The sequence below is a fragment of the Protopterus annectens genome, chromosome 5.part1 (assembly GCF_019279795.1).
Source record: "Protopterus annectens isolate FY-2018-M chromosome 5.part1, PAN1.0, whole genome shotgun sequence".
NCBI classification, from domain to species: domain Eukaryota; kingdom Metazoa; phylum Chordata; order Ceratodontiformes; family Protopteridae; genus Protopterus; species Protopterus annectens.
Genome location: NC_056736.1, coordinates 509,798,377 through 509,815,617, shown reverse-complemented (window position 1 = coordinate 509,815,617; position 17,241 = coordinate 509,798,377). Strand labels below are relative to the sequence as shown.

The 17,241-nt window shown below is 38.4% G+C and overlaps 1 protein-coding gene across 2 annotated transcripts in view; it reads left to right on the top strand.

The window, feature by feature from the left end:
* Nucleotides 1-17,241, top strand: part of GRPR (gastrin releasing peptide receptor) — a 1,477,698-nt gene that overhangs the window by 1,097,440 nt on the left and 363,017 nt on the right. The window contains exon 3 of one of the 2 annotated variants that reach the window (XM_044073126.1): nucleotides 1-913. This exon is cut by the window's left edge and continues 349 nt beyond it. In XM_044073126.1, the coding sequence (XP_043929061.1) occupies nucleotides 1-44 (44 nt within the window). In that variant the 3' untranslated portion in view covers nucleotides 45-913. Of the gene's footprint in view, nucleotides 914-17,241 lie in introns of those variants that run through there. The other variant, XR_006365124.1, reaches the window with a different exon arrangement.

Sequence of the window (17,241 nt, the reverse complement as noted above, 5' to 3'; positions counted from 1 at the left end):
GTCTCATCAATGGCAACCACATATGTCATGAAGGCTGTGTATAGGGAGCAAAGAGCGACAAAAAGCTGAGGAATTACATTGACTTATAATTTAGGCATCCATTACCATTGCTTATGCCAATCATGTGTGATCTATCTGGGTCCATGTACGTAGTAGAAACTGTGAATCGAGTAAGTGGCATGAATCTGTGGTTAAAGCGTAAAGGAAATGTTAGCTGCTCAGGTAGAATAAGACTGCACTTCAGTAAATCGTTAGACGTGGGATGTACAGGAATGTTTTGAGAAATTATAATAATTATGAAAAAACAATAGAGAAAATGTTGATTCACCAATCTAATTAGTGATCTGAGTACAGGATACATTGTGCGGCAGTAATTACAAAACAGTACAAACTATATCCTACAAAACAATGAATGGAATGTAAGGTACAGCTGAGATAAATAGAACAATATTGAATGTTTTACATTTGTAAAATTTAGAAGCATATTGCCCTTGGTGTGCTCTGTACAATTAATTGAAGCAGAAGGTTAAGCAAGGAAGAGAAAGATGGCAAAGATGTCCTGCAAGAGAAAAAGTAATGCAAAATTCAGTAGTCATGACACTGACAGAAGTAATTTTGCAATAGAACTGAATATGGTGCAACACGCACCAGTCAAAACCAAACACACAGTAAGATAATCTCTAAATATTCAAATATGAAGAAAGAGGTTAGTGGTAAGGAAAAGAAAGAGTAAGAAAGAGAAGAGAGGAAATACCAAAGCACTGAGACTATAGCAAACCATAATACATTACTCAAACGACTTGAACAAATTTGTCTTCTGTACTTTATTATGCAGAAATGGTATCATGTATTGGGTTGCATGTGCTTGACTTAATAAATTATTAGTACCAAAAAGCAAATGGATGTATCACAGTGGTATATTTTTATATATATAGATGTAGTGAGAAGTTGTAAATATATCATTCTATAGGCCATTCATTTTATTTTGGAGTGTACTGTATTGCTGGTTATACACACATAGACTCATACATAAATCTCTCTCGCACTCTCTTTCTCTCTCTCTCTCTATATATATATATATATATATATATATATACACATACATATACATACATATAAAGTATATATCTAGATATATATATATATATATATATATATATATATATATATATATATATATATATAAATACATAGGCAAACATTTTTCAAAAAGTGCAAGAGATATTTTATACACGACCAGGCGATTAAATAGAAGGTTGCTTAGTAGGTAAAGGCTTACATTTCCTTCATCTTATGCAGTATAAACTATAACCCTTTAGTGCATATAGCGACCGCAAAGCGAACGGTTTTAATTCAGTGCACCTGCATATTGGGCTGTGCTAACTTGTTAATAACCATTTGACATGATTTAATATTCGGTACAACATTTAAGATAATATACATTTACTTTATTCTATTTTGATCATGTTGCTAGAGTAAAAAAATTGTGATTTTTTTGCATGACATTGATATTTTATGTTATCAGAATTGTGCAAGTAACTATAGTGAACATTCCTTCATTCTGTTGGTGACTAAGTTAAACCATTTATTTGATTTGATACATCAAATCTGTTTTTATTAACATATTTATAAGTTATCACAGAGGTTTGTGACCTCAGAATTAGTCATATTACCTAAGATGGAGATGACCAAGTGGGATTTTCCTCTCCTCCATGTAAGATATGTTTTACCGGAAGCTCGGTTATTCTAAAGGTCTCAGTCATGTGAGATTCAACAAGGCAGTTTTAAATGTGATGCCACATTTGCTTTAAAAGGGGGGATACATGTCAAAGTAGAGCTTCTGAATGGTGATAATTTTCATCCCTCTGTTCTAGCATCTTCAGTATGTTACCAGATAATCAAATCATTTGACCACCTCTGTGTCTTATTAACATTTCTAATTATAAAAACTAGTTCTAGAATGGTGCATAGATGTGAAGCTACTAAACTTTTCTGTGTACCTAAATGGTGCATTGAAGTCACATGTAGTGCTAGGCAGTTATATTTCACTTCTATTATTTGTGTGTGAATCTGTATACATATTCACACACGATTATCTAAAGTGTCTATACAAACATCTGTATGTCTATATTTACATATATATATATATATATATATATAGAGAGAGAGAGAGAGAGAGAGAGAAAGAGAGATATCTATAGGGGGACATGCACATTCATACACACACACACACACACACACACACACACACACACACACACACACACACACACACACACACACACTTCTATTATTTGTGTGTGAATCTGTATACATATTCACACACGATTATTTAAAGTGTCTATACAAACATGCTATGACATCTGTATGTCTATATTTACAGATATATATATATATATATATATATATATATATATATATAGCGAGAAAGAGAGATATCTATAGAGGGACATGCACATTCATACAAACACACACACACACACACACACACACACACACACACACACACACACACACACACACACACACACACACACACACACACACACACTCGCGTATATGAAAAGACTGATAGAAATAGATAGGTAGAAGGACATATGTACAGATAAGCAATATAATCATTTAACACATTGCTAAAGCAATCTAATTAAACATTCATGTTATATGCATAAAAGCATGAAAACAGTAGAATAAAAACTGCACAAGTGATGTTTTCATAAAATGAGGCATGAATAAAGTCATCTCATAGAGTGCAATATTCTTATGTTAAGACACTAAGGAATCTTTCAGTGGTATACAAAAGATTTTGTTGATAGTCCAATTACAGTACATGTAATTCATTACACATTTAATTTTTCACATTTTACCCATTCACACACAATTAGAACTCATCTTAACCATTTTCCTCTGCTTACGTTAAGTGTAAAGAGAGTTTTGCCACATAGTATACATTATGGATGTATGAAAAAAGATTCATTCATTAAGATATTTACCTTTGTCTGGGTCTCATATGAACTTTCTATACTGAACACTTGACATTATTGCAGAATCAAACATTTTTTATTACTCTTGCCCTCCCAAAAAAAAAAAAAAAAAAAAAAAAAAAAATTAAAGTAAGAACAAAGGAGATGCTACTCCTAAACGGTTCAGATTTATTCCTTGTTAATGGTTTGTACACTCATTGAATTCCTGGGAGTCTCAAGACTGTTTTAATGTAATAATGATGTACACCTAGCCAATACTCAAGCTCGGGCTTTACCTCCATTATCAGAGAAAGAGAGAGAGACTCCAGTTAGCCTTGTGGTGAGTTTAAGAGCACCAATTTAGTCATCCAGGTTTAGTCTGAAGGAAGATATTGAGTCCCACTGCTGAAACTGCAGAGGTAGCTTATTCCCAAGATTTGGGGAAGCACAGGGAGAAAACTCTATCCATCAATTGCATTTTGCTTATCTGCTAATGGGGGTTCAGACCTCTGTTTGTATTGGCAGCCTAGCTGTATGATTTACTGATATACAAGAGGTCAAGGACCACCAGATCTCTAATGCCGTTTTAAGTGAGACACAATTTATGACTTCCAGATTCTTCTGATAACTGTGTTTCTAAAGATCAGAGATTTTTTATGTTGAAACCTTTAGGGCTTTCAGAGTTTTGTGATATGTTGAGTGTGGTACATACCAAAGGGAAGTTTGTACTCTGTAATACATCTGATCATTACTGAATACAAGGGAATCATAACTGCCTTGCATATAGACAAGTGACCGCTGGCTACTACTTATAATAGGTAGAAAAACATCCTGACTACCATTGCCACATGATGATTAAAGAAGAGCGAACTATCAATCCAAGAGTCCAGGTTGCTAATATTTTGTTTAGTAGGGCTATATTACCTATACTGTATGTTGTGGATAATTTCTGTTTTCCAAAAGAAGCAGTACTGCACCATTTTAGTATATAATAATTCACGCTTGACTGGTAATGATAGTGTGTTATTCTTCTGGGCAACATAATGCATTTCTTCTGTTCAGGGTCTCACAAAAGTAACTTGAGATCCTTGCATGCATATGTATCTACATAATATAAAACTATGTAGAAGGAAATGGCTATTATTTATTAATTTATGTGTTTGTAGCAAAGCAATTTCTGCCTACAGTTCAACATATAACAGATTTCAAATCTAACCTTCCCATGTAAGGCACTCAGGGAGTAATTTTGTTTTTTTACAATATCTCATTGCTGTTCATGGCCTTTGGGAAGAGTGTTGTCACATAGGTTCATAGGTTCATAGGTTCATACTAGGCTAGCTGCCCAAGGGCATTTATAAGCCTAGCCCATAGTTATTTGGCTTTCGCCACCCCTTTAGTTTGAATAAAACTATGCCTATTATTTTGCTGTGCCTCTGTCAAGCAGTGACACTGAAGTAATCCCTGGGGTATATCTGCGATCCCCCATCCATTGGTCAAGATTCCTCTTGAACAAGGCCAGCGAGGTGCTCTGCCTCACATGTACCTGGATTTTGTTCCACAGCATAGGGAGTCTCTGGGTGATGAATCTGTCCCTCCAGCATGTTCTATTAATAACCGTGTCAAGGTTTAAGTCTCCCGCCCTTGTGGTTCTGAGGGATCTAGATTTTTTGAGGTGAAGCATATTCATCAAATCAGGGTTTGACATGGCCTTATATGTCAGGCACAGGTCACCTCTGAGCAAGCGGTATGAGACTGAATAGAGCTGGAGTTCTTTCAGTCGGGCAGCATAAGACATATTTTTGAGACCCTTTATCCTTTTGGTGAGGAACTTTTGGGGCCTTTCCAGCTGCTGCAGGTGTCTGGTCAGATACATTCCGAATGGGGCATTGTACTCAATCATAGGTCTAATGAGTGATGAGTACAGGGGCGATGACCTCCCTTGATCTAGATGTGAATCCCTTCATGATCAGGTGGGCAATGTAGAAGGTTTTCCTAACTACTTTAGCAACATGAGTGTCAAAGCGAAGGCTACTGTCAACCTGGGTCCCCAGATCCCTGATGACTTCTTCTGTGCTCAGTGGATTGCCACCTATATGGTAGCTAGGGGTAACCTTGTTTTTCCCGAAGGGTATGACTATGCATTTCTTGGCATTTAACTTTAGGCCATGGCTCTGGCACCAGTTATCCGTTTCTGTGAGGCCCTTCTGAAGGATATCTGTGTCAGATGTGTTTTCGACTATGGCCCAGTTTGCAGTCATCTGCAAACTTTGTCAGCCATAACCCTCCTGTGTTTGCTTGTACTTCAGAAAAGTAGATGCCGAACAAGAGTGGACCCAGGACTGAGCCCTGTGGGACACCACTTGTGACAGGCTTTGAGTCTGACATGGCTCCAGCAACTCTGACCCTGTGGGTTCTGTCACTTAGCCAGTTTGCAACCCATCTTGTGATGTATGGGTTTACATTCAAGCTGATGAGTTTTTGATGATACCTGAGTGGGGTATTGTGTCGAAGGCCTTTGCCAGGTCAAGGTAGGCTGTATGGACTGCCTTTCCCTCATCAATGGCCTTGGTGACTGTCTCGAAAAAGTCAACCAAGTTTAAAAGGCATGATCTGCCTTTGACAAAGCCAAACTGGGTTGGATCCAAAGTCTGCAAGTTCCCTATGTCTTTATTTATGAGTTCCATTATGATCCTCTCCATGGCTTTGCAGATAAGGCTTGTCAAGCTAATGGGACGGTAATTTCCAGGGTCGGTGGAGGCACCGCCTTGTGAAGTGGGACCACAGTCGCCGTCGCCACTCCTTGGGTACGTATCCTGAGGTGAGGCTAAGATTAAACAGCTGTCCTAACTGCGGGTTTAATTCCTCATTGAGTTCATGGAGCACACAGCCGGGGACACCATCCGTCCCATGGATGCTGTGTTTTTGCTTTGGAGAGAGCAGTTCTCACCTGGGCGTTGGAGATGTTTGGGGGCTACAATCCTCTGGTATAGATATCTCTCCTTTTGGGGGAGGGGAGAAGTTTGCACTGAACCTGTCAGCCAGTATGTTGGCAATGTGTGTAGGTTCAGTAATCTTCACATCATTTTGAACTAATTCTGAGCATATCTGGGAGTTTCCTCCTAGGTTTCTAACATAGCTAAAGAAGGCCTTATGATTGTCTTTTGAATCCTTGGCGATTTTTCTCTCAAAATTTGCCTTGGATGATTTTATGAGAGCTCTTAGTTTTTACTTATAATGATCAAAGGTGTCTTACCTTTCAAGGATTTTGCTCTATCTTGTAGTAGCTTCCTCCTTTTGTTGTAGAGCTTGTTTATGGCTGGGGTCCACCAGACTGGACGCTTGCCTTTGGTACAAAGAGTCTTAGTTTTGTTTGGGATTGCCTGATCCATGCAGTCCTGTAGGTGCTGGTAGAAGGCATTTGTAAGTGATTCAGCGGTTTGAGTAATGTTTACCACTGGCTCAGGGGCCTTAAAGGAGACCACACTAGTTTTTAGAAGTGTGAAGTCGGCTTTTGAGAAGTTTTCACTGTGGTCTTTTTGTTTCAGGTGGGGCGGGATGAGGACCTCCAGCGAGATTAGTTTATGATCTGATCTCACCAGTGAGGGGTATACTTCGGTGTTGAACATTGTGATCCCATGTTCGTGATGATGAGATCAAGTATGTTTTCTCCTCTTGTGGGGATGGTGACTAGTTGTTCCATGGCATTTGAGTTTATGAACTCCAGGAACCTTTGGGCTAGAGTGTTTGGGCTTGAGTAGTGTTCCCAGTCTATATTAGGGTAGTTGAAGTCACCTAGTATGATGGTGTTTGGAGATACATTTATCCCCTCCATTGTTTTCAGGAAGGCCATGTGAGGTTCCTGAGTTTGAGAGGGTGGCCTGTAACATGCTACAAATTGCAGAGCAGTCTTGCTTATGGTTAATTGCACCTGGATGGTCTCCGATGCATCGTGCGTTGCCACCAACCTTGAGGTGTGGGTGTCCTTTCTGAATATGGACACCCCCCCTCCTTTCTTGGTGTTGTCCGGATTTTGGGGCCGGAATGCATGATATGAGGTGAAACCTGCTAGTGCTGGGGTGCTCTCAGGAGCCTTGAACCAGGTTTCTGTCACAGCACAGACATCGATGTTCTCCATACTGAGAAGGGCCTCGAGTGCGTGCATCTTGAGATTGAGACTTCTGGCATTGAGCAGCATTACCCTTAGTTTTTACTTTTTGTGTTCTAGGGTGGTAGGTTTAGAATTTGAGCCTTGCCTAAAAAGGCACTATGGGGTGGCAAGAGCCTTTGCCAATATCCGGAAGCCTAGGGTGACAGGTGCAAGCCGTCCCTTGAAGCAGCGTGGCTTGTCCAGCATGTCATCCCAGGCAGACAGACATTGGATCCCCTTTGAATGACACCAGAATTTAAGCCAATTATTAAAGCTGATCATCTTATCACTGTATTGTGGCATCATTCTAGGTGAAGGTAGGATACTGCTCAAGGTCAGGGTCATACCTGCCTGGGCTACATAATCAGAGAGCTCCTCAATGTCTCTTTTCATGTAGTCCAAGGAGGTACGTCTCAGGTCGTTGACACCAGCGTGGACAATGACTGAGTCGTACTTGTACCTGCTTTTGAGAGACCTGAGTGCTTGTGTTATGTGGCGGATTCTAGCGCCCGACAGGCAGCTTACTGTGACCTTCTCCTTACTCAGTCTGGTGAGCGGGACGTCAGTGTGTCTGACTATGGAGTCACCTATGACAAGTATGTTTGGTGTTGTATTTGGCCTTAATGGCAGTGACTGCTTTTCACACTGATTTTGTTGTTTATGTGTTGTTTGTGTGGTGTATTGAGTTTGCAGTTGCTTGGGTGTCTGCTTTGGAGGCCTCTGCTGTTTAGGTAAATTTTTACTCAGAGCCTCCGAGTATGTCTTAGTGTGTTTATGTGTTTGATCAGTGGTGTGGTTGAGTTATGTGAGACTGGTATTGTGGTGTGTGTAGTTGCCTTCTCCTCCTGCCTGGTCTTGCCAGTCCTGAGTTGAGAGAGCTCAGCCTCCAGTCTGGCTAAATAGCTGCATCTCTCACAAGTGTTAGTGTTACATGGGAGGAGGAGATGGTTGTCCGTGTACATGAGGCAATTGTAACATTGTCTCAGAATTCCCAGATTCACCAAATGGGCAGGAGAGGATGCCAGCATCTGACCCTTCGACATGCTAGAAAGAATTATGAGTTGGTATGAGACAGAAAAGTAGTGGGCTTAGCAGGGAAGTGGGCACTCCTGGGGGGTTTTGCTAGTGAGAGATTTGTATAATATAGGAGTGCTTGACCTGCAAAGAGAATGCTTATAAGACAAGGGATATGCTTATAAGACAAGTGCTGAGCTTTTGAGAAGAAAAGCTATTTGGAACAAGTGCTGCACTTTTTAGTGTAGGTGTAAACTGTTTAGGTTCCTAACAGAGCAGTTCTAAGGGAAAAATTGAAGAACAGACTTTCTGGAGCCAGAAAGAGTTTAACCTTGTTTAACCGGCGCTGCCCAATGCTGCTCTAGTGGCAACTCCGCGCTAAAGCACGTTAAAGCGTGCTTGATAGCAGTGGCTGGAAAGAAGCAGGAATAGACCCAAAAGGGAAAATAAAACTACAGTTTCAAGTCAGTAACCACCTCTACGGGGGCAGGGAAGCTGCTCAATGTTAGTCACTGCCACTGATGAACAGAGAGACCCTCCTTCAGCCCAAGCAAAAATGGCCTCACAGAAACTTTCAAACAGTTCAGGAACAGCAAGCCTGTAACTGAACTTTTTTAACTCTCAGAAAAGTGGGGAAAAAGCAAGATTTTTTTTTTTGTTTTTTACAGAGATAGCAGAGGTTCACAAGTAATATCAAGTTATAACAGTGCAGTAAATGACCCCACACAAGAGTGCTAGGTCAAGGACAGAAAATATGCAAGTTTTAAGAAAAAAACGATTTAAAATTAAGTGCAAACAGGAAATTCAGCAAACAGCTTTTGGTTGTGCTCTAAATACAGCTACTAATACAGAAATCAAGTTTATCAAGCCAGAAAATGCTCAAGCTAGGCAGCTATGCAGAAAAACTTAGCAAATAAACAGAGAAAAATACTTAAAATCTCAAAAGTGGCTCCCTTCTTCTCTCAGCGTTTTTTCCTCTTGGAGGGTGCTTCACCAACAGCCAACAAGCCTGAAAAGACGCTCAAATCACGAGGCAACTAGGTTTTAAGAGAGGAAGATGAAGGAGTTATGGAAATGACCTCTAGTGGCCAATAAAACTACAGTTTCAAGTCAGTAACCACCTCTACGGGGGGCAGGGAAGCTGCTCAATGTTAGTCACTGCCACTGATGAACAGAGAGACCCTCCTTCAGCCCAAGCAAAAATGGCCTCACAGAAACTTTCAAACAGTTCAGGAACAGCAAGCCTGTAACTGAACTTTTTTAACTCTCAGAAAAGTGGGAAAAAAGCAAGATTTTTTTTCATAATGCTGTATTGTTTATAAACACTTTAGGAGAAAAAGCATTTACCTCAAACTTCAATTATCAGTTTCCACATTCTGCACTGTCATCAGTTACCTGTTAAATAAAAGCAAAACAATTAGTAAACTGTCTTTAAAGATGAAGTTGAACATTTTGGCCAGATGCCAAAGACCTGGTGTAGTCAGATTGAGACTGCAGAGGTCATCAGCTCTCTCTACAATAAACTGTGCAATCCAATGAGCCACTGAGCAGGATTCACCCATTTCATTACCTTGCAACACTGAGGTACTGATCCAAATGCAGTCTTACTATGCCCAGATTCCATAGCAGTCTATGTTAAGAAATCTTAATAGCTGCAGTGAGTAATGCTCAAACTTCCATAAAAACTCAGCAGGATCATGGAGTCCCACTTAAGTCCTTTGGTTTATCAGCTCAATCTGTGTTTCAGGCCTGGTATTGAAGGCATGCTCTTCACTTATAGTTAATGGAGAAAGCCAGAGCCCAACCTTTCATACTTGGAAGTGAAGCAACTGCTTGATGTGTTACTTCATCACCTTTTGGAATACTGCCATTAATTACTAGAGGAAGGACTTCAATTTTTCTCTTTTTTTAGTTGAAAAGTTTAAAATCAGTAGGTCATATTGCATTTACTCTATTGATGCTGATTTTTTTTTTCAGTTGAATGATCATTTAGGCTTATGTGTGAAAAATAAAGAGTTCACATAATCACTAGCTGACTTGTTTAAATATGATGGAAATAATTCCATTAGCAATAATTTCTGATTTATAGTAAGACATTTTTGTTTTTAATCTGTTTAGACATTTTAGTAAATGGAAGGAATTGCTATGTTAGATGCTCACTGCAAAGAAGGATTTCTTTTTTTAATGTCTGTGAATCTCTGTAGTTAACTAGAATTAGATACTTTACAAAGGGCAATGATCTTCAATTTTGAGTATAAATTTGCAGAGAAAGTCAAAAGGTGGGATTTCAAAAGATCTTACACACAACGACTCTAAACACATTGGTTGTAATTAAAGAGCCATTGTAGCAAACAATATTTATGTGTGATATGCAAAGGAATAATAATATTGACAGGACATATTTTATCCAATAAATAATGCCATGTACATATATATATATATATATATATATATATATATATATATATATATACATATATATATATATATATATATATATATATATGTACATGGGTTACCATCAGTACATCGACCAGCCACAACATCGAAATCCACTGCATCGTCACCTCAGAACATCGACACCCAGAGAGCCAACGATTATCACACAGTAAGGAACCATTTGGCCATCCGTAGCTCCGAAACTACCAATGAAACAAACACACAGATGTGGGGGGCTTCAGCCCCACACCCCCCTTACTTAATATTCCAACTCTGAGAATGCACTACCGTGTGGGGTATAGGGCAAAGTTCACAGGGATGGCCAAACGGTTCCTTACCATGTGGTGATCATTGGTTCTCCAGGTGTCAATGTTCTGAGGTGTCAATGCAGTGGATTTCGATGTTGTGGCCATTTGATGTACTGACGGTAACCCATATATATATATATATATATATATATATATATATATATATGTATAACTATAAAATTTCAAAAATAAAAACACTGAGGAGCCTGTGATAAGCTTTCGTCCTTTTATTAGTAACTAGGACTTCTTCAGACAAAATAATGAAAGTGAAAATACAAATATTTATATGAGAAAAAGTGGGTGGATAACCAAGAATCAGCATATAAGCAATCAGTTTAAGGCAGATACTCATGTATAATTAACAAACATTCTATGCACTGAGTGTCAAGTGGAACCAGCAAATGAATACGCAAGTAATGTCAAGAGTAAATAAATGCATATTAGAACCCTATGAGAGAATAGCAAGAATTGTTATATGTGCTAAAACTAAACATATGTGAACCTGTATAACTCTGAGAAAGGTATTAAAACATAAAAATACAGAAAAAAATGCAGAAATATAAGCATAGAAATAATTAAATAAAAATAAAGACTGTACAGAAATGAATTTAAACAAAAATCTATCGTAACCACTTAAGGGCGCATTTAATGTTTAAGGACTCATTCAGCCCTGGAGGAGAGTCAGCATTAAGTCTCAGCTGTCACTTAAGTTCCTTAAATTCCAAAAGCGTATTAACTTCACCAAAGAAGTTAAGAACATCCTGTAAAATCAAGAATTTGAAACCAGTAAAGTTATTGCATAACACACTGTGTTTGTATAAAGCATTTCTAGAGTCTCCATTCCTAACTGCTGCCAAATGTTCCTTGATTCTGGAGGAAAAAAATCTGAAAGTCTTGCCAATGTAGAAAGCTGGGCAAGAATTGCACACCGCAGCATAAACAACATTAGTGGACTTGCAATCAAAATGCTTTTGAAAATGTAAAGTAAAATTGTTATGCTTAAAAGTGAACAAAGTACCCTTTTATATAAACGGGCAAGCAACACAATGCCCACGAGTAAACATGCCCAGTGATGACTCTTCTGATTGTGGTTGATCAATTATAAAGGACGAAAGCTTATCACTGGCTCCTCAGTGTTTTTATTTTTGAAGTTTTATAGTTATATTTCTAAATTCTTCATTGATATCCAAGAGTTTGACATTTTTGTAGTAAATATATATATATATATATATATATATATATATATATATATATATATATATATATATATACATATATATATATATATATATATATATATATATATATATATATATATATATATATATATATATATATATATATATATATAGATATATATGGGTGGGTCTGGGACATTTCACCTAAACACAATTCACCTAAAGTTTGAGATGGCCTTGTCCCCACAGTAGTGCGACCCTGCAGTTAGTATATATATATATATATATATATATATATATATATATATATATATATATATATATATATATATATATATATATATATATATATATATATATATATATATATATATATATATATATATATATATATATATATATATACAGTAGGGGGGTGTGGGGGGCACCCCCACCCCCACATATTTTAAGTAGATATGTTTGGAAAAGGGTAATATATTGAAATTGCAGGTATCCATGTATACAGTTCAAAATATTTAACATATGTGGAGGGGCTACACCCCCCCCCCACACCCCTACTGTATATACTAACTCCAGGATCGCACTACAGTGGGGCCATCTCAAGCCAAGGCCATCTCAAACTTTAGGTGAAATGCGTTTCGGTGAATTGAGTTTTAGGTGAATTATGCTTTCAGTGATTTGTGTTCAGTCATTTGTGTTTAGATGAAATGTGCTTTTGGTGAAATGTCCTAGACCCATATATGGATGAAGAATGGAAAGGCTGTTTGTCTAGATGACATACCTGTGGAAGCATGGAGGTGTTTAGGTGAAATGGAAGTGGAGTTTTTAACTAGATTGTTTAATGAAACCTTGGAAAGTGAGAGGATGCTGAGGAATGGAGAAAAAGTGTTTTGGTACAGATTTTTAAGAATAAGGGTGATGTACAGAGCTGTAGTAACTACAGAGGGATTAAATTGATCAGTCACAGCATGAAGTTATGTGAAAGTGTAGTGGAAGCTAGGTTAAGAAGGGAGGTGATGATTAGTGATCAGCAGTATGGTTTCATGCCAGGAAAGAGCACTACAGATGCAATGTTTGCTCTGAGAGTGTTGATGGAGAAGTACAGAGAAGGTCAGAAGGAGTTGCATTGTGTCTTTGTGGACTTAGAGAAAGCACATGACAGGGTGCCTAGAGAGGAGTTGTGGTATTGTATGAGGAAATCGGGAGTGTCAGAGAAGTATGTAAGAGTGGTACAGGATATGTACGAGGGTAGTGTGACAGTGGTGAGGTCTGCAGTGGGAGTGATAGATATGTTTAAGGTGGAGGTGTGATTACATCAATGATCAGCTCTGAGCCCTTTTTTATTTGCAATGGTGATGGACAGGTTGACAGACGAGATCAGACAGGAGTCCCCATGGACTATGATGTTTGCAGATGACATTATGATCTGTAGTGAGAGTAGGGAACAGGTGGAGGAGACCCTGGAGAGGTGGCGATATGCTCTAGAGAGAAGAGGAATGAAGGTCAGCAGGACTAAGACAGAATATGTGTGCGTGAATGAGAGGGAGGATAGAGGAGTGGTGAGGATGCAGTGAGTAGAGGTGGCGAAGGAGGATGAGTTTAAATACTTGGGATCAACAGTTCAGAGTAATAGTGAGTGTGGAAGAGAGGTGAAGAAGAGAGTACAGGCAGGATGGAGTGGGTGGAGAAGAGTGTCAGGAGTGATTTCTGACAGACGAGTACCAGTAAGAGTGAAAGGGAAGGTCTACAAGAGGGTAGGAGTCAGATCTTGACGTGGCAGAGTTGAAGATGTTAAGATCTGCACTGGGTGTGACGAGGATGGACAGGATTAGGAATAAGTATATTAGAGGGTCAGCCCAGGTTGGAAGGGTTGGAGACAAAGCCAGAGAGGCAAGATTATGTTGGTTTGGACATTTGCTGAGGAGGGATGCAGAGTATATTGGGGAAAAGATGCTAAGGGTGAAGCTGCCAGGTAACAGGAAAAGAGGACGGCCTAAGATAAGGTTTATAGATGTGGTGAGAGAGGACACGCAGGAGATTGGTGTGACAGACCAAGATGCAGAGGACAGAAAGAAATGGAAACAGTTGATCCACTGTGGCGACTCCTAATGGGAGCAGCTGAAAGAAGAAGATATATATATATATAATGGTATACAATAAAAAATATAGCCTATCTGAGCATCATACTGATTCACTTTTCTACACAGCCACATACATATACAACTACTTATATGTTTAACTAGTATGCAACATACTATCATGGGCAACTGCACATTGCAAATAGCTTTGTGTGCTAAGAACATAACACAGCAATGGACAACAGTTATATGTGAAAAGTATGCATTGTTGCTCACAAGAAGTGACCACTTCAAACATTACAATGAAAGTTTTGCCATGTACATTAAATAGCTTCCAAAGGAAGTCTCACACTTGTAGGTAGTATTGCAATTTCCAGGTTGCATCTTCCATGCAAAACTGCTCTTCACCATCAACACACGGGAGGAGCACTATGGTCATGTACTATATGTACTATATTACATGTTATACATGACCCAAAATGTGATACAAGCCAGCAGATGTGATATAATTGTTTTATATCCAGCAATTACACTGTATTCTTCTGTAGAGGTAATAATCCCATGTGTGTGCATGTCTCAGAATACTACAGGCTTGTATGACATACTAGCACCATATCTAGTTCTCCAATGCATAAATCACTAATGGGCCTCACTGGAATGTATTGCTTATTCTCTGTAAAATGTTTATCATGCCAGGGAGTAATTGCCAATCATACCAGGGACTGGTAGCACAGAGTGCCAATCATAGCAGGGACTAATAGCACAGAGTGCCAATCAGAGAAGACACTTACTGATCCAGTAGTATGAGTCAAAGTCTGCATGTTGTACAGAACCAACCAGCTACATTGATGATGTTGGATGAAACTTTGGCAACATATCTATCAACCTCATAGCACAAGAAACCTGAACAAAGCCTTAAATAATGGTGGGATAAAGGATAAAAAATAGGGACAGCTTTTAAATATTCCTCTTATAAACTTAAAAAGTTGCTAGAGTAACAGGATTGGTGTTAGCATGCATTTTCTGAAGGATATGAAGTTTGCAATTCACATGTATGCCATTATTTAGTGACTTTAGTCCTCAGTGATTGACTAGGAAACTACACATTTTAGGAGGAACAGATTAAAAATATGAGGAACAAATCTGACATTCTGTGAAAATCTGGATAGTTGAGAGGTATGCCAGACAATGACCCAGCAGACTTTAACCATGAATGGTATTTAGACTGGGTTAAAAGCCAGACTATGAGTGGGGTGGGGACACAATTAAAGAAAGGTCGCGTGTAATAGCTCACAATCACCTTCTGAATAATGCCAGCACATAGGAGGAGGGCCTCATAGCATTGTGTTAAGTCATTTTATATGAGTGTTAGTGATAGCACCCAGTCTTATTCTCATCTTGTACTCAGCTGGTGACCCCAACACAGACTGTATAATTCTCTGAGTTATACTGAAAAACATGCTGTCAGGGAAAGGAGGTCATGGAGGAAACACATACCCACAAATATCAGCCCAAGCTGTGTGACTTCCATAGGTCAGCAAAAAAAAAAAAAATGTCTTGCACAGGAATATGCATATGATGCAGGACTTATCACCAGAGTAAGTGTAGTTGCAGAAACCTAGACTTTGCAGGTACGTCTAAAATATTACAGATAGATTACCATGGAGTATGGGCATGCCTGGATATAAATAAAGATGTTATTTGTCAACATGTCATAGTCTGACCATTATAAGCACTTGTTTATACAGTATTTAACAGTATGCTGTATAAAACAATGTACAACATCAAGCCAGAAGTGATTTGTACATTCTAGTACTGTGATGGAGGTTTACTATCACTTTGATAAAGTGTGGGGTATTGAGATGCACATGTTCGAATTACAGTATGCAAATGTGCATAAAAACAAACCAAAAATGATTGACTCCACAACCACGAATGCTAGTGCGCATTTGTTGTTGTGAAGTCGATGTTCTGCACGGAGATCACACTACAGTGGGGATCAAGAAATGTACCCATTACCCATTTACTCACTATAGTGCGATCTCGGAGTTTGCATATATAATTAGCAGGGGGTGTGGGATGCAACATTAGTTGGATATGTCTGGCTGGTAAGGTACACTGAGTAATGTCGACTATGTCAAAAATGGACTTGTCAGCATTACTGGTTTTGTCTTTGTGCCTTTCCGATATTTGTGATTTCAAGTTTATTTGTTGAGTAAGTCATTACTCCGTGGAATGCCTTTCAAAGTTTTGAAAGTAAACCATGATGGATTGTGAATCTCTGTCATGCCTCTTATATACCACTCCTGAGCAGTACCAGAAGCTGTATTACCCATTATCATATACTACATGATAGCCTTTTCCATACTGGTAAAATGAAGTATGTGAGTATGGAATTTGTAAAATACCATTCACATTTGTGGTTAATGTGTTACCCAATTACCCATGAGAACTTGCTGCATACTTGCAGAAAAGTTTACATGATTCCATTAATAGCAAATGTCCAACACAATGAACTGAAAGCAGTGGTATACAGCTATAATATAAAACATGTTTAACACCTATTATGATTGCTAGACAGTGTAGCAGCCACATATGTAACAAATATCATAGTATTATAATACGTTCTAGATAGCCAGCTTTTTTTTTTTTAGTTTTGGGTAGATATTAATATAATTAGTGGAAATACATGTTTGTTAGATCAACTTATTAAAGCAGCTTTGTGCTGTCATTTTACTCTGGTATCAATGATGAAGAAATTGTTCTAGAAACATGGGAGTTTTCATTGTCTCTGTTAATTGGCTTCCTTTCTGCCTGTTTAACTTGAGATGTTTTGGTATGCTGTTAATTTGCCACTTAGACCTCTAATATGTGAATGGAGAGGTGCAATGGAGGTATAGTCAACTGTAGTTTACATATTACCCATGAGATATTGTCAAGTACATGTATGATATGTGTGATATTTCATCTATTATTGTAACTGCATCCTAATGTGTTTTTAGAGTGAACCTTGCTAGCACTGTATTGTAGTATTGTCAAAAGTATGTCACACATTCACTGTACAACTATGTACTAGTAGCAAGTGCCAAATCAACAGCATAATCATAAATACAT